This window comes from Dendrobates tinctorius, unplaced genomic scaffold (genome assembly GCF_039654945.1).
Source record: "Dendrobates tinctorius isolate UK_male_01 unplaced genomic scaffold, ASM3965494v1 ptg000177l, whole genome shotgun sequence".
NCBI lineage: Eukaryota > Metazoa > Chordata > Amphibia > Anura > Dendrobatidae > Dendrobates > Dendrobates tinctorius.
In genome coordinates, this window is record NW_027361844.1 from 19,842,534 (window position 1) to 19,861,797 (window position 19,264).

The 19,264-nt window shown below is 43.8% G+C and overlaps 1 protein-coding gene across 3 annotated transcripts in view; it reads right to left on the bottom strand.

Annotated features, from left to right (window-relative positions):
- The window catches only part of ITGB2 (integrin subunit beta 2), a 192,872-nt gene that overhangs the window by 9,053 nt on the left and 164,555 nt on the right, over positions 1–19,264 (bottom strand). For all 3 annotated transcript variants that reach the window (XM_073551574.1, XM_073551575.1, XM_073551573.1), the window contains exons 11-13: positions 15,327–15,511; positions 7,702–7,946; positions 1,193–1,403 (exon numbers count right to left, since the gene is read on the bottom strand). In XM_073551574.1, the coding sequence (XP_073407675.1) occupies positions 1,193–1,403; positions 7,702–7,946; positions 15,327–15,511 (641 nt within the window). The remainder of the gene's footprint in view (positions 1–1,192; positions 1,404–7,701; positions 7,947–15,326; positions 15,512–19,264) is intronic.

The window sequence follows — 19,264 nt, forward strand, 5'->3', positions numbered from 1 at the left end:
TACCTTTTGTCAGGACCCTTTTTTAAAGAGGTTCTCTGGGAATAAACAATGACATAATCCTAGGATAGGTCAACAATATGTAATTGATGGGAGTTCGAAATCTGCTCCATTAGCAGCTGGTAGCAAACAATGTGTGGAGGGTAACACAGTAGCCCAGTGCATTTTTTACTGGCCGCTGTCGAGTACTGCATTTTCTCCATTTCTCGAGTACTCTGTCTCTCATAGAAGTTGTGCCTGTCTTCACACATGGGGTCTTTGGTGCAGTTTTGATGCTATTTCTGGAGCCAAAGGGTGAATCTATAAAATATAAGACTAATATATTTTCTTCCTCTTGGAATTAAGTTTGACTTTGGCTCTAAAAACTGCACCAGAAACGGATTAAAAAATTGCATGTTTGATTCAAGCCTAATGATGGGTTAAGATGTTGCCGCAGGAAAAACTGCAGCAAAATTGACTTGTTTTTCCTACAATTTTAGAAAATCATGGCCATTAGGGAAAAAAAGCATATGTACACATAACATGAGAAGCCGCCCTTTACTGGAGTTCCACCTTCTTGTACAGAGAATGATTTTGATAATATTGTGCTAGATAATTCCTCGTAACGCAATGTCCTCACGTAATATTGCATTCCTTCCAACTTAGAGTTTCAGATGTATTTCTCCTTGAAACATGAAAGCATATGTTCTGATCTTTACAGTTAGTCACATTACTAATTGTGGTTTAGTGTTCCGTATACATGGTGCCAATGGACCCAGCTGTGTTCTTGATATAATGCAGATTGTGTTAAAAAATGAATGGTGTACATGAGAACAAAGGTGTTTTTCGGCACAACCAGCCAGAACCTGTCACTATTTTATCTGAATTATTTTCATGGGTCATACCAATGAGAGGGCAATATAAGTACAAATAAAATCTCCTATTGATATGGAGGCAAATATATTAGAAATTGTAATCTGCATTTTCTTACTTATGGAATATCTGTTTCTGGGAAACATGGCGGAGTAAGGTGGTCATTACTGCTCGGCCATAATGGTATAATGGTATCTATAACATTTGTTTCTTAGAGACAAGTATATACTACATAAAGGCTGAAAAGAATTTCCATAAATTGAGGGAGGACAACTATAGATTTAAGGAAATATGCACACAAACAATGAAAATGATCTAAAATGCAGTAATGCAACATAATTACCCAAAACGTCGGCACGGGGAAGGGCATCCGGGACACGTCTTGCAGTCTGGCTCTACATAACCTGGGTCGCAGAGGCATCTATTGCATTCACACTTCCCGCGACCGCTGCATATGGCTCCATTTTTCATGCAGTTAATTGTAGATTTTTTGCACTGACATCCAGGCCCATCAAAGCCATCAAAGCAAGAGCAAGTACCACAGTTACAGGTTCCTGTAAAATAAAAAGAAACCAGTACAATCTAAACTGACTGTTTTACATGTAGGCTTTCTTGTGTTATTAGGACTGGGGTGAAAATGTGAATTCTGCAAGCGACATTGTAAGTTTGAGTTGAGTGACTCTAAAGACATTTTATTTATTTTACTCACTTATGTAGCATATAAACTAAAACACTCAACAAATGTATTCAATATTTTTATCCAATAAAGTGCAAAAAATTGAATCCAGTAAGGATATTTCCAGAAAACAGTTTGTTTTTGGTGCATACTGCTACATGCTTGAAGAAGGGGGTGCAGGCATTCTGGTCCTCCTTGTTGTGTCTCGGAATGTAGGAGTTTCTCCTGTGTACTTACAGCAATGTCTGTTTATCTTTGGAATGTGGGAAGAAACTGGAGTACCTGAAGGAAACCAACACACAAATATGGGGAGAACATATAAACTCCCTGTAGGTGTTGTCCTTGGTGAGATTTGAATTCAGGACCCCAGCGTTACAAAGCAACAGTTCTAACCACTGAGGCATCGTACTGTCCATAAAAATGATTATTTTATGTCACATTGTACTATGGGCTAATGTTTCTTTGGTATGGGGCTCCTAAGTCTTGGCTCTCTCTACATAGTCTGATTTGCTAAACAAATCTAATTTGTTAGAATGCGGAGCATGACCAGAAGTCAAGCGAGCCCCACACACTTGTGTAAGCTCTGCGCCGGTCCACTTTAATCCCCATCAATCGGGGAAATCAAAGCCATCCAGCTCCCAGACTGCCTAACCCCGCTCACCCGTTCATAACTTTACCTAACTGCTACATACTTTGGTACTGGGGTGCTATTCATCACTCAGTTCCTCTGTTAATGTTACGCACACGCCCTGACTGGCTGACGTGAGCTTGGGGGTGTGGCCCCACTCTGCCAGAAAACAGACTACCCTGGATGGGGTGTGACTAAGCAGCTACCTTGGTGTTCACTGGAGCCTCTGATGGGGAGGTCAGACTTGTGCGGCAGGTAGCTGTTAGGTATCACTCCAGGGTGGTCTCTGGCTGTGGCTGCTGATCCCACTGTGGGACGGAACGCTAGGACAGGAGCGGGCTCAACTGGCGGACAGGCAGGGAGCACAGCTGGTACTCTGCTTGGTAGTGGGCATGATTGGCGGACAGGTAGGGAGCACAGCTGGTACTCTGGTGGGTAGGCGGGCACGGCTGAGACACTGGCAGGTGGAAACGGCTGAGACTGGCAGGCGGGCACGGCTGAGACACTGCCAGGCGGGCACGACTGAGACACTGGCAGGCGGGCACGGCTGAGACATTGGCAGGTGGGCACACGGACGGGTACAAGTAGTATGAGGGAACAGGTGGGGAGCTGTTTACACGGGAGGTGCAGGAAATGGTTCGGGAAGGATGGGAATATAGACAGGTATGAGGGAACAGGTTGGGACCTGTTCACACTGGAGAAGCCGGTACTGACTAGGAACCAGTACAGACGGGTAGGACAAGGATCCACAAGATACGGGACGGAAGCAGAGCAGAACCGAAGGGTTGCGGAGTAGAGAAGAACCACAAGGAGTGGAGCAGTGTAGAACTGCAAGGCTGCGGAGAGGAGCTGCAGTCTGCAGCAAGAGGTTCTGCAGCAAGAGCGACAGAAGGGGAGCAGAGCGGAACCGCAGGTATGCTGAGAGGTGCTTCAGCAAGTGGTTCTGCAGCAGGAGCAGAGCAAAGTGGAACCACAAGGTATGCGGAGAGGAGCAGCAGCAAGAGGTTCTGCAGCAGGAGCCACAGGAGAGGAGCAGAACAGAACCACAGATATGCGGAGAGGAGCTGCAGCAAGAGGTTCTGCAGCAGCAGGTGCAGAGCAAAGCGGAACCGCAAGGTATGCGGAGAGGAGCTGCAGGAAAAGATTCTGCAGCAGCAGGAGCCACAGGAGGGGAGCAGAGCTCAACCGCAGATATGCGGAGAGGAGCTGCAGCAAGAGGTTCTGCAGCAGCAGGAGTGGAGCAAAGCAGAACGGAGTGGAACTGTAGTAGCAGCAAGATGGAGGGAGTAAACACAAGGGTATACAGAGCAGGGAAGGACAGGCCGCAGACTGGGATACAACAGACACAGGTATAGGATGGAGTTCAGACAGGGAAAGGTACGAGACAAGGCACAGAAACAAAGACACAGAGACCAGGATATTCTGCCTCCTGGAGGGAGGAACGGACATGTACACATACAGGTCAGTGAATCATGCCCCCAGAAAGGGCGAAATACGGGACAGGACCTGGCAACTCAGCAGTAAGACACAAACTGTGTAAAGGTGTTGCTCAGGCAGCTTCCACCGGGTGGAACTGCCTTAAATACCAGAGGCCTCTTGGTAATTGGCTGGGGAAACCATAGGCAGGTGCACACTGATTTTATAAGAACCAGGAAGAGCCAGCACCACCCCCCTATGCACGCAGCCAGGAAACATGCACAGAGCAGGCAGGAGACAAGAGGCATCCAGCACAGAGCCGGCAGCAGACAGAACTCACAGCATGGCCCAGATTGATGAGTAAGCTGAGGGGATGGGAGGCCATGTAGTGAAGCCGGCAGGGTTGTTACAGTTAAACTGATATTTGTCATTTCTATAGTTAATCTGGTTTGCTCTACAAGTGATTGCAGGTTACTTACCTGTTAAAACTAACGCAACCCATCCCAACCCCTTTCAAGAACCTCAGTATAGCTACTATAAATTCGATTGCGTTGCTCCTAACAAACCTACATGAACTTCCAATGTTATTGCACACTGAGCTCAGCCATCTACATTACCTGTCACGGCCCTACTGCCACCCTTTGTTTTCTATATTTCATTTATGCCGCTTACCTTTGTTCAGATGTTCTACTTAGCCCAAACTTCAACCCCCTTTCTTGCCCGAGAGGACCTATAACAACTTACCGTTCCCAAACTTGGACTTCCAATTCCAATTATATACCACAGATGGAGCCTTCATAAGCGACCCATATATCTTCTGCACCATGCCACTAACCATTCTATTACACAATGTGCGGGCATTAACTCCCCGCACAAACGTACTAAAGCTTTCCTCTACTATAGATCTTTACAAGCAGATGTGATCTGCCTTCAAGAGACACATTCCTCTAAAACATCATACTCAATGTTCATGTCCCACTCTTACCCAATTTTCTATACCGCCAATGCTTCAAATAAAACCAAATGCGTAGCCATTTGTTTTAAAAAAATGGGACAAAGGCTGACAAAGATGGCTTCTACCTAATGGTGATGGGCACCATTTCAGATGAACTGGTGAGTTTTGTTCCCTACACCCACCAATCTACCTTTCCCTCCCATCTGCTTGACCTAGTCTCTAAACATGTTCAAAACACCACATTGCTTTACGGTAACTCAAAATGTATACTCAATCCTAAGCTTGATAAGTCTACAGACCCTTAACTCCCTCATCAACTCCATTCTCAGCAGACTTGGTCTCCCTCAACAAACACCTTTCCCACTATCAGTGGGTAGACTTATGGAGAGAGATGCACCCTTCGGTCAAAGATTATATTTCTTTTTCTCCACGTCATTTAGTCTATACTAGAATAAAACATATAATCACTCACTCAGTGTTCATACCTAACACAACAAACATTTCCATCCTCTTTACTCCTTTGGTCAGATCATTCCCCAATCCAGCTGACCTGCTCCTCACTACGCCCACATCCTCGTTCAATCAACTGAAGTCTTCTACTTGCTCTCCTATCCAGAATTTCTCTTTGAATCAGCAGACAGCTACTTCACCATTTTCTCTTTGGGAAGCTCATAAAACAGCACTAAGAGGCTTCTGCATTCAAGAAGCTTCTCGCAAGAAAAAAGGATGACTTGCTAGAACAGCTAAGTATCAGTTTTAGAGTCCCAGATGAAGAGCTTGCTCTCCCCCTCTCCATGTCGAGACCTTACATACGCATGTTTTGAACTCGATTTTTGTCTCTCTGAAAACACAGACTGATCCCACTGTTGGTCCCAACAGCGCTTCTATGCCCTTAATTATAAAAGCAACTTCAACCTTGCCCGACGCCGCAAATTCCTCCCTGTACCACATACCCCAATACGGCTACCTACCGACACAGGCTTTACGTCCAACCTGCAACAGATCAACCGATTCTTCCAAGAGCAACTTGAACAGCTATACAACGATCCTTCCTTGGACAACATACAAAAAAATAGAATCTTTCCGTAACTCTGATTCCCTCCCAGTGCTCCACTCCAACATATTTGATGTCCTAAATCAGGCCATCACCTCTTCAGAAACAGAAACAGCTATTCATCAACTAAAGCGTAATTAAATTCAGGCCCAGATGGCTTCTCTGCTCTGCACTATAAGAAGCATGATTCTGTTCATATTCTCCATCTCACAAACTACACTGCTCAAAAAAATAAAGGGAACACTTAAACAACAGAATATAAGTAAATCAAACTTCTGTGAAATCAAACTGTCCACTTTGGAAGCAACACTGATTGACAATCAATTTAACATGCTATTGTGCAAATGGAATAGACAACAGATGGAAAGTAATGGCAATTATCAAGACACAGTCAATAAAGGAGTGGTTCTGCATGTGGGGACCACAGACCACATCTCAGTACCAATGCTTTCTGGCTGATGTTTTGGTCACTTTTGAATGTTGGTTGTGCTTTCACACTCGTGGTAGCATGAGACGGACTCTACAACCCACACAAGTGGCTCAGGTAGTGCAGCTCATCCAGGATGGCACATCAATGCGAGCTGTGGCAAGAACGTTTGCTGTGTCTGTTAGTGTAGTGTCCAGAGGCACTACCAGAAGACAGGTTAGTACCCCAGGAGACGTGGAGGGGGCCGTAGGAGGGCAACAACCCAGCAGCAGGACCGCTACCTTAGCCTTTGTGCAAGGAGGAACAGGAGGAGCACTACCACAGCCATGCAAAATGACCTCCACCAGGCCACAAATGTGCATGTGTCTGCATAAATGGTTAGAAACCGACTCCATGACGATGGTCTGAGTGCCCGATGTCCACAGATGGGGGTTGTGCTCACAGCCCAACACCGTGCAGGATGCTTGGCATTTGCTACAACACCTGGATTGGCAAATTCGCCACTGACGCCCTGTGCTCTTCACAGATGAAAGCAGGTTCACACTGAGCACATGTGACAGACGTGACAGAGTCTGGAGATACCGTGGAGAGCGATCTGCTGCCTGCAACATCCTTCAGCATGAGCGGTTTGGCAGTGGGTCAGTAATGGTGTTGGGTGGCATTTCTTTGGAGAGCTGTTCAGCCCTCCATGTGCTCACCAGAGGTAGCCTGACTGCCATCAGGTACCGAGATTAGATCCTCAGACCCCTTGTGAGACCATATGCTGGCGCGGTTGGCCCTGGGTTCCTCCTAATGTAGGACAATGCCAGACCTCATGTGGATGGAGTGTGTCAGCAGTTCCTGCTAGATGAAGGCATTGAAGCTATGAACTGGCCCGCCCATTCCCCGGACCTGAATCCGATTGAGCACATCTGGGACCTCATGTCTCGCTCCATCTACCAACCTCACGTTGCACCACAGACTGTCCAGTAGTTGGCGGTTGCTTTAGTCCAGGTCTGGGAGGAGATCCCTCAGGAGACCAACCACCGCCACACCAGGAGCATGCCCAGGCGTTGTAGGGAGGTCATACAGGCACGTGGAGGCCACACACACTACTGAGCATCTTTTCCTTGTCATGAGGCATTTCCACTGAAGTTAGATCAGCTTGTAATTTGATTTTCCACTTTGATTTTGAGTATCATTCCAAATCCAGACCTCCATGGGATATTCAGTTTGATTTACGTTGATAATTGTTATGTTTGATTGTTCTGAACACATTCCGCTATGCAATAAATAAAAATTTGCAACTGGAATATTTCATTCAGAGATATCTAGGATGTGGTATTTTAGTGTTCCCTTTATTTTTTTGAGCAGTCTATGTTAACTCTCTAAGGGACCAGAAATGTTGAGAATGTTATAAAATGTGCATGTGTACAATGAGGCCAGTGTTTGGCTGCAGCTTTTACGGTGAATGATGGACACAACTTCATCCCAGCACTGGTAAAGACATCCAGAGCGGTAGTGCTTGAGATGCATGGCAATCAAGGGTAAGTAATGCTTTTTTCTTTAGTTCATAATATCCCCTGCTGTAGACACCTCTATTGACACTAAGTTGGTTGTTAAATATGATGTGTGAAGTTCCCTGACATACCATGAGGTGGCAGTGCTATGCTTACTAAGCACAACTACTTTACAGCAGCTGTTTTCAGGAACTCACCTTCTCCTGAGCACAGCTTATCATTGTTCATTTCACAGCTCCAGTTGTTACACTCACAGTGGGTGCCCTGTATTTGTTTGTCAGGGTCCTCATTTATGTGACAGAAACATTGCCCACATATGCACTCCCCAGCACCGGAGCACAAAGCCGAGCCGTTATCTTTTCTACAGTTCTGTTCCAGCTCTTGGGCTATAGCACTTCCTGCTGCACACTCGCAGTTTTTCCCAAGGTGGCCTTCATCACAGCTGTTAATTAGAAAATTGATAAATTTGGACATGTTAGATACACTTCATTATGTCCCATAACACATCTTTAAATAATATCTTGGACAATGTGTGCGCTTACGGTGAAGATCCACTAGAAATATTCTTTAGAACAAAAATTAGAAATTAATATAATACATGTATATGTTATTTTAATTTATGAAAATGAGTTTGTACTTTGGTCCCTGTAACTCAGTAGCGTAGCTACCAGGGGGGGGCAGAGGGGGCGGTGGCCCCGGGCCCCGCGCTCTGAGGGGGCCCACCAGGAGCTACGCTGCTGTAATTGTATTGGCGTGCACAGTAAATGTGAGAGGATGGGGATATTGTGGGGGAGGGCGGACAGAGCACTGAGGGGAGCATGTGAGAGGATGGGCTGTTGGGGTGTGGGACGGGGAGGTGGGGTAGGGGGCTTTTTATACTTGTGAGCTTGGTCTTTTATAAATATTAGTATAACAAGCATAACAATACAGGTTAATACTTTACTAATAGGGTAATATTTAAGTATTAGCATAACAAGGATAAGTATTAGTATAAGGGCACAGATAGACGGCCGTATAACTCATGCGAGGATCACATCGCAATCCTCGGACTGGCTGGTACTGCTCCTGAAATGAACGTGATGGATTACTATGCAGCTGTCACACTCAGGCATGGAGACCTGACGGTCAGTCCGAGGATTGCAATCTAATCCTCGCACGAGAAATACATCCGTCTGTCTGCCCCCCTAACAAGTATAACAATACAGTAACCACGAGCTGCATTCTATTTAATAATTTCAAAATAAGCTATTATTATAAAGTTATTAAAGGCTTGGGATAATTGTCTGCAGTCACTCTAAGACTACAGACTGCAAAATCATGATGGGGTGCACCTGCCATCTTGAGACCCTAAGACCACTAAGACCACTTCACTCAATAAAAGATATTTGGAAGAAGTTGAAAGTCATCACACAACCCCCTGCCGTGTGGGCACTTACGAAGCATTAGTATTTATAGGAGCACCAGTCGGGTAACTACTGGGTGGCAGACGGTGCTGAGCCGGCTGTCAGTCAGTGTCGGGGTGAGGTTACAGCCGCCACTCGCTATTCGCAGAGCGGTGACTGAAACCGTGCCAGTGCAAGCAACCCCTATGACTGGAAAAGCAAGGCTGCCGGGAGGAATAAAGGTAATTTCCTCCCTACAGAAGGGCTCTCAGTGCGGGCGCTGCATGGTGTCAGAACGCTATTAACTATTATACTATGTATTGGAGGAGCAGTGGGGACATCATTATATGTATAGGGGAACCTTGGGGGACATCATACTTTGTATAAGGGAGCTGTGGGATCATCATACTGTGTAGAGGGGAGCTGTGGGATCATCATACTGTGTAGAGGGGAGCTGTGGGATCATCATACTGTTTATAGGGGAGCTGTGGGATCATCATACTGTGTATAGGGGAGTTATGGGTCCATCATGCTGTGTATAGGGGAGCTGTGGGATCATCATACTGTGTATAGTTGAGCTGTGGGATCATCATACTGTGTATAGGGGAGCTGTGGGCCCAGCATACTGTTTATAGGGGAGCTGTGGGATCATCATACTATGTATAGGGGAGCTGTGGGATCATCATACTGTTTATAGGGGAGCTGTGGGATCATCATACTGTGTATAGGGGAGCTGTGGGCCTGTCATACTGTGCATAGGGGACTTGTACATGGGGAACTCAGTGGACATTATTAAATGTTAAGTGGGCACTTAAACATTATTGCTATAGGGGCACTCAGTATTGTGTTAATCAAAGCTGCACATGAATTATTATTACTTTCAAGGGACAAAATTTGGAGGGCACATACACAGGAAACTAATATTTACTAGGGGGCTATTTTACCATCTGGAGAACACAAAGGAAGCATTATTACATTGTAAGGGGTACAGTGGTGGCATTACTATGTGGGGCAGTAAGAGGAGCTCTGTTTTTGAACCACACAGCAGGTGCAGTAATAGCAGCACATACGACAACAGTGGCTCAGCCACGAGAGGTGGTGAATTCTCTTTCAGTGGAAGTCTGCAAACAGAGGCTGGACAGACATCTGTCTGGGATGATTTAGTAAATCCTGCATTTAGCAGGGGGTTGGACACCATGACCCTGAAGGTCCCTTCCAACTCTAACATGCTAGGATTTTATGATTCTACATGTGAAAGGTGCTGGAAATGTGAGAAGTCAGATCTGTTTCTGCTGTAATGTCTGCAGACGAGTCCTGGCTGGAGAAGTCGACATATTAGTCTGAGCGCAATGGAAAAGACGGGAAAAATTAATTACTCCACCAGAAAGAATGCCGGCTGTAAGTCACTATCTGTACCTGTACTGTGATCTCTATATGTCCTACAGGACCGGTATCTACCACTGTATGTCACCATATGGCGGTAATATCAGTGCTGGTCTTTGACACATTTCCTTGGTACTTAAGGCACAAAAATAAGTTTTGTAAGTTTTTACTTTTTAAAAATTACAAAAAGGAAAATTGGCCAATGCAAAAGTTTGGGCACCCTGCATGTTTAACACCCCCTTTTGCAAGTATCACAGCTTTTAAATGCTTTTTGTAACCAGACAAGAGTCTTTCAATTCTTGTATGAGGAATTTTCATCCATTCTTCCTTGGAAAATTATTCCAGTTCTGTAGATTACTCAGTCATCTTGAATGTACTGCTATTTTGAGATCTAGTCACAAATTTTCAATGATGTTCAGATCAGGGGACTGTGAGGGCCATTGTAAAACCTTCAGAGTGTGCCTTTTGATTTAATCTATTGTGGAATTCGACTTGTGTTTAGGATCATTATCCATTTATAGAAGTCATCCTCTTTTCAACTTCAGGTTTTTTACAGATGCTGTTATGTTTGTATCAAGAATTTGTTGAAATCTCATTGAATCCATTCTTCCCTCTATTCGTGAAATGTTCCCTGTACCATTGGCTGCAACACAACCTCAAAGCATAATTGATCCACCTCCATGCTTAATGTTTGGCGAGATGTACTTTTCCTGAAATTCTGTGCCCCTTATTTTCCACACATACCTTTGATCATAGTTCTATTTTAACCTTATCGGTCCACAGAATTTGCTCATAAAATGCATCAGGCTTGTTTAGCTGTTTTTCTTGCATACTTCTGACACTGAATTTTATGGTGAGGATGCAGGAAAGGTTTTCTTCTGATGTCTCTTCCATGAAGGCCATATTTGTGAAGGTGTCTCTGAACAGTAGAACAATGTACGACAACTCTAGAGTCTGCTAAATCTGTCTGCTGGTCTTTTGCAGTCAAGTGTGGGTTCTGATTTGCCTCTCTAGCAATCTTACAAGCAGCTGTCACTGAAATTTTGCTTGGTCTTCCAGAACTTTTCTTGACCTCCACTGTTCTTGTTAACTGCCAATTCTTAATTACATTTCGAACTGAGGAAAGGATACCTTAAATGCTTTATTATCTTCTTTCTTATAGCTTTCTCCTGTTTTATGGTCCTACACCATTTTTATTTTAAGGCCGGGGTTACACTGGCGAGGAATACGGCCAAGTGAGAGGCGCTAAAAGCACGCATTAGGCACGGACCAATGATTCTCTATGGGGTCCCTCGCACCAGCTGTATATTTCTCATCCGTATTCTACGGTCCGTGCCAATCGCAGCATGCTGCGATTGTCAGCGTACTACGGCCATAGTACGCCAATGCAAGTCTATGGGTGCCCAAAAAATACGGATTACACACGGAACACACGTGTGACCTGCGAGCAATACACACCAGGTGTCTTTTAGCAAAGCCGGCAATTCAGTGCGCTATACAGTAAACTCACACTGACAGTTTTAATAAAGAAACAAAAGAATAGATATAGACACATAGAATACATATATATATATATATATGTATTCTATGTGTCTATATCTATTCTTTGGTTTCTGTTATAAACCCTGTCATAGGGCTCCATTATATGTCCATTTTGCAAGCCTGCGAGAAAATCTCACCATACGGATGCCATACGGATTACATACGGATGCTTACATGCGCAAAATACGCGACCACACCTTGATTACGGATGACCTACGGAGCACTGTTTAGGGGCCATTCATCCGTATTACGCATGTAAAATACTGACCGTATTTTGCGTCGGTTAGTGTGACCCCGGCCTTAGAGTGCTAGGCAGCTGCTTAGAAGAACCCACGGCTGCTCGGTCCCTGCACCCACAGCGCTGTGATTGGTCGGTCAGTCTGACAGACCAAACACAGCAGTGATGAGCAGGAGAAGCTGAAATTTGAGCTTCTCCTTGCGCGATCAGTGCAGGAGCTCAGAGCTGCAGTGGCTGAGCTTCTGCACTGACAGCTAGGAGCGGTGCCACTGCCGCCCCTGGCTGTTAACCCCCTCACTGCTGCGATTGAGCGTGATCGCAGTGTTCAGAGGGGGAGGCAGAGGGTAGGGGGCTCCCTCTGCCTCAGGTCGGCGTCCCTGCGATGTAATCGCGGGGCATGACCTGTGCCATGATGACCCGGAGGTGTCATGACAACCATTTACCTACGGAGAGCTGGTGAGAACATGTGTGTCAGCAGCTTTCAGCATAAGTATAATGCACTACAATGCTGGAGCATTGTAATGTATTATACCTAAAGTGAAAGTGAAAGTCCCATAAAGGGACAAGGTAAAAAAAAAACATTTTAAAAAAAAATATGTAAAAAAAATTATTAAAAAATAATGTAAAATATTCCCTAAAAATCCCCTAAAAATTACACATTTTTATGTAAAAAAAATAAAATAAACAAAAAAATACACGTTTGGTATCGCCACGTCCGTAAATATCCCATCTATAAAAGTGTCACCCTAGTTAACCCCTTCAGTGAACGCCATTAAAAAAACACAAAAAAGTAGCAAATTATATTTTTTCCAAGCAGTATCATCATACCGCTTGGAAAAAGTGCAATAACATGTGATCAAAAACACGAATATAAATAAACATGGTACCGCTGAAACCATCATCTTGTCACGCAAAAAACGAGATGCCATACAGCATCACCAGTGAAAAAATTAAACAGTTATAGCTCGCAGAATAAAGTGATGCAAAAATATTTTTTCTATAAAAGTTTTTATTGTGTAAAAAACACGAAAACATAAAAAACGATATAAATGCGGTATCGCTTTAATCGTAGTGACCCGAAGAATAAAGCTGCCATACTAATTTTACCACATGCGGAACAGAGGGGGAAAAAAAAAACATTCCTAAATTGCTGGTTTTTGTTCCTTCAAAAAATGAACAGAAAAATCAGAATAGAAAGTGATCAAAAAGCGTTATGTGCCCGAAAATGGTACCAATAAAAATGTCAGCTCTTCCCGCAAAAATCAAGCCTGCACATGACTCTGTCGGCCGAAATATGGAAAAATTATAGCTCATTGAAGACCCTTTTTTTGGAAAAAAAATATGATTTTTTTATTTTCACGCCCGGGCATCATAAACTTCTGTGAAGCACTTGGGGGTTCAGAGTGCTCACCACACATCTAGATAAGCTCCATGGGGGGTCTAGTTTCCAAAATGGGGCCACTTGTGGGGGTTTTCTACTGTTTTGGCACATCAAAGGCTCTGCAAACGCAACATGACGCCCGTAGAACATTCCATCAAAGTCTGCATTCCAAAACTGCGCTCCTTCCCTTCTGAGCTCTGCCATGTACCCAAACAGTGGATCCTCCCCCCATATGGGGTATCAGCGTACTCAGGACAAATTGCAACACGACTTTTGGGGTCCTATTTCTCCTGTTACCCTTGTGAAAATAAAAATTTGTGGGCAAACAGATCATTTTTGTGGAAAAAAAAGATTTTTTTATTTTCATGGCTCTACGTTATAAACTTCTGTGAAGCACTTGGGGGTTCAAAGTGCTCAACACACATCTAGATAAGCTCCTTGGGGGGTCTAGTTTCGAAAATGGGGTCACTTGTGGGGGGTTTCCACTGTTTAGGCACATCAGGGGCTCTCCAAATGCGACATGGCGTCCGATCTCAATTCCATCCAAAAAAGTCAAATGGCACTCGCTCCCTTCTGAGCTCTGCACCCAAATAGTAATTTACCCCCACTTATGGGGTATCAGCGTACTCAGGAAAAATTGCATAATAACTTTTGGGGTCCTGTTACCCTTGGGAAAATAAAAATTGGGGGTGAAAAGATCATTTTTGTGGAAAAAATATGATTTTTTAATTTTACGGCTCTACGTTATAACCTTCTGTGAAGCCCTTGGGGGTTCAAAATGCTCAGCACACATTTAGATAAGTTCCTTGGGGGGTCTAGTTTCCAAAATGGGGTCACTTATGGGGGGTTTCCACTGTTTAGGTACATCAGGGGCTCTCCAAACGCGACATGGCATCCGCTCTCGATTTCAGCCAGTTTGACATTCAAAATCCTAAATGATGCTCCTTCCCTTCTGAGCTCTGCCGTGCACCTAAAGATTGGTCTTCCTCCACACATGAGGTATCGGTGTACTCAGGAGAAATTGCACAACAAATATTGTGGTTCATTTTCTCCTGAAACCCTTGACAAAATAAAAAAAATTGTGTCCAAATAAAAAATTTGGGGAAAAAGTTAAATGTTCATTTTTTCCTTCCACATTGCTTCAATTCTTTTGAAGTACCTAAAAGGTTAATAAACTTCTTGAATGTGGTTTTGAACACCTTGAGGGGTGCAGTTTTTAGAATGGTGTCACTTTTGGGTATTTTCTGTTATATTGACCCCCCAAACTCACGTCAAATGTTAGGTGGTTCCTAAAAAAAATGGTTTTGTAAATTTTGTTGGAAAAATGAGAAACCGCTGGTCAACTTCTAACCCTTATAACTTCCTAACAAAAAAATATTTTGGTTCCAAAATTGTGCTGATGTAAAGTAGACATGTGGGAAATGTTATTTATTAACTATTTTTGTGACATATCTCTCTGATTTAAGGGCATAAAAATTAAAAGTTTGAAAATTGCAAAATTTTAAAAATTTTCGCCATATTTCCATTTTTTTCATAAATAAACGCAAGTCATATCGAATAAATTTTACCACTAACATGAAGTACAATATGTCATGAAAAAACAGAATCAGCGGGATCCATTGAAGCGTTCCAGAGTTATAACCACATAAAGTGACAGTGGTCTGATTTCAAAATTAAGGCCTGGTCTTTAACCTACAAAATGGCTTGGGCATTGAGGGGTTAACTTTAGCCCTTTTTAGAGATCATTTCATCTTCAACTTGCTTATCTGTCCACAATAACAGTACATGCCACTGTATAGCACTCTATAAATAATTTGGGGTAAGGATGTTAGAGTTTATGACAGGTTCCCTCTAATATAATTTTCTGTTGGTGAATGAATGTACTTTATTTTTTACCTGCAGACTCCACAAACAATCTTTCCTTTAGAGTTGCATGCTTTAGGATCAGCGCCATCATCACACTTACAGTCACATGCCGTTCTCACATTCACAATCACAGAGTCTGTAAATCCCAGGGCACGGATTGAAAAACTTTGATTTGGAAGGCATCTTTTTGCAGTTACTTTTACTTTAAATGTTATCTAAAAGACATAGAAATTGTGAGACAGAAACAAAAATTTGCAAATGTTAACAGTAAAATCAAACTTGAAATAATATGGAATTTTAAAGTAAGCATAACAGCCTTGTTACATGCAGTTTGTGTTGTGAAATGTTCACTGGTGACATCAACATTTATAATATTTTTATTTTTTTTGTTGGAGAACCAAAATAATTATTGTGTTGTGCTATGGCACACAAGGCTGATTATTTCATTTGATAAGATTTGGTTTTGCTTTGTGCTGTTTTTGGTAAATTGTGCAAAGGTGAAAAAAATGCTTTGATTTTGATTCTTTATATTTTTCAAAGTTAAAGCAAAAAATAAGACTTTGTGCTTATTGAAACCAACATGTATTTGCTTTCACAAAATGTACTATTCTATACTAAACTTTGGGCAATATTTCTCTGTATGAAAAAATAAACTAAAGATATTTGCAAATGGCATCTTTTTCAGGTGGATTCCATGTGTAACCCGCCTGAAAAAGCACTAAAAAGTAAACAAGAATGAACGTATGCACAGCAATAGCAAAACGACTTGCTTGAGATATATATACATATACTGTATATATACTGCTCAAAAAAATAAAGGGAACACTAAACAATACATTTTATTGTTTAGTGTTCCCTTTATTTTTTTGAGCAGTATATATATACACATATACATACACAGACACACAGTTGTTTGCCCTTTTCCTGATTTCCTATTATTTTGCTTGTTTGTCACACTTAAATGTGACAAACATGCAAAAGATAACACAAGTAATCACAAAATGCATTTTTTTTTTAAATTAAGGTCTTTATTATCAAGGGAAAAAGAAATCCAAACATGCAGGGCCCTGTTTGAAAAAGTGTTTACCCAATAATTAATGGTTGGATCACCCTTAGCAGCAACAACTGCAATCAAGCATTTGCAATATCTGGCAATGAGTCTTTTGCAATGGAATTTTGGCCCACTCATCTTTGCAGAATTGTTGTAATTCAGCCACATTGGAGGGTTTCCGAGCATCAACCAACTTTTTAAGGTCATGCCACATCATCGCAATCGGATTAAGGTCAGGACTTTGATACAACGTGTGGTGTAGTGACCACTGTGTCCACTAGGGGGCGCTGTATGGATGTCCCAGGAGAGTGGATGAATGGCAAGATACTGAATGACCGTTATGTAGCTCAAGGTGGGTGGCCTTGAGATGGAGATTTATGTGTGTGTTAATCAGCAGTGATACTGCTGAGGTGCTGGTTCAAGGTGTTAGGGACTAGTTACCTACAAACCCTCCCAAGGGGTGTGTTTAATAACGCTATTGTAAAGTGTATATGTGTGTGTGAAGGACCTGTGATGAGGTCATAGACATGTTACCCAGTGGGCGTGGCTACGGACCATATAAGGTGGCCAGGGTAGGTCACACGGGGTGAATGCTGGGACCTGGTTGGTCCAGTGTGGAAGGCCCTGTCTGAGAGAGAGATGGGGGCTGCCTTCTGACAGCAGGGAACGCTGTGTTAAATGGCTGCACGTGCCAGGGAATTCCCTGGAGGGAATGGACGTCTGCAGCATGGAGAAGGAACCATGAGTGAACCCTGACGGGTGACATAACTGAGGCTGAAGAGCCTGTGTGTGCATAACCTGTGTGACCACAGGGATTACAGAGCTGAACTCTGTCATGGACGCTATGCTGATTAAGTCAAGTTTATGTTACTGCTGTGGGTTTATGATGCCTAATAAACCACATGGACTGTTATGATTTTATGGAAAATCTGTGCTGGATCTGATTTTGTGGCTGCTGAGCGAGTATCCCCTACTTGAATGACAGCGCTACCTCACAAACGGTATATATGTTCCATGTAGCCATATTCCATGCAGGCAGTCCTTGCATATGTTGCGGCTGTCGAACAGTCGCAAGACATGCATCTGTGGGGACTCAAGCATAGTTTTCAAGCATGCTAAGATGCTTGATTAGCGCTTGAGCATGCTCGGATAACAAAACAGAAGAGAGTCCAGCTCAATGAACTTGTGAACAAACTTCTTTCTTTATTCACCAAAAGTGGTCAGCAGAGGGTAAAACAACATCAGCGTTGTAAGTTACATGATATGCAACATCGACGCCATCGACATCCTCGATATCGCAAATCATGTAACTTACAACGCTGATGCTGTTTACCCCTTGCTGAGCATTTTTGGTGAATAAAGACGTTTGTTCACAAGTTCGTTGAGCTGGACTTTGTTCTGTTTTGTGATTGCTCTATGCCTTGACACAGCGTTTCCTATGCTCCCAACATCTAAGGATGTCTATTTCGGTGAGCTGGACTTATTTCTATGCTCGGATATCACCTTACCCAAGCACACTCACTCATCACTAGTTGTCACTTCTTTTAATCCATGAAGGGGCTAAAAAGGTGACCCATCCACACTTCTGGAGGCTTCTGTTTGGAAGCCGACACTATTTTATATATAGAATGGAAAAATAACGTCTCCGACGGAAAAGCTGCCATGAAAGACATCCAAAAAACGCATCAGAAAAAGGCACTTCAGTGAAAACACTGGCAACATTTTTCTGAAGCTTCTTCTGCTTAAAAAATGATGCAGGTACATCAGTGTCTAAAAGACGGTATGTGTGTGTGGTAGGGGCCGGGCTTGGGGGGTGGACCACTGCTTACCAGACGAGGCACAGACAAGACAGAGACGGAATCCAGTTGTAACAGTTCCAGGTTTATTTCGTCGTCCTCCTGACGACCACCAAACACGCACCGCAGCTTCTTCACACTGTCTCCAGGCCCGGGTACCTGTACCTCCGCTCCAGTCGCAGTAACGCACCTCGCGGATCTTTCACTGGGGGCTGTCCTAGACCAATCTATCCCCAGCGCTTCACCTGTCCGAGGTCGTCGTCCAGTCGGTACCCCCGGGGCCTCACTTGTCCTGTGGTACGTCACCTCGCCTGTCCTGCGGTCCTTCGGGTCAGGGCCACCCCCCTGACGGTCTCTTCTCTGTCTGTCCCCTGGCCGAGCTCTTCTCTCTTCTATGTCTTCCTCCTAGCTCCTCCTGGGACTAGTCTCATCTCGAGCCCCGCCTTCTTCTATTTATCCCCTCTCACAGGGGAATTTCCCACCCGGGCTCCTATCTCCCTGCCCCCCATGACTAAGCGTATCTGAGCCATAAGCTGTTGTTCAGTCCTACACTACTCTCCCCTGCCATCTTGTGGTTACTTTCCAATACTACACTGTTATGAGTTCATTTTCCCCTTCACCATTGAGGTCTGATGAACGCCCTCTTCTGGTGAAGGAAGGTAGTGAGGCTGATTACCAAGCACCTGAGCTGGGAGAGGATGACTGGGCGACGGGGATCTCTGACTGGATATAAGGCAGCCGACGCCCTTCCTCCTCACTGGTGATTTCTCTGTGGAATTCTAGGAGACCAGTCTGATTCCTGCTCCTCAAAAGCTAAGTTTTCTGCTTTGCCTTTTTGCATTTGTGTTTTGGTTTTAGTTTGCCTTGCTTTTCTGGATTCTGCCATTCCCTGCTGGGGTGAGTTGAATTCCTTTTTGTCGGTTGCTCTGTCTTCAGAAAATGCCTGAGTACTGACATAGTCTTTTTGAAGCCTAGCGTCTTCAGGGCCTTTTTCCCTGTCAGTCTGTTGGCTCTTATTTTCATAGGGTTTTTCGCGGATTGCAGACAGCAGCTTTCCTATCCTGTCCTGTCTAGTTAGCTTGGGCCCCATCATTTGCTCAGTCTATCTTTCTATCTGTGTT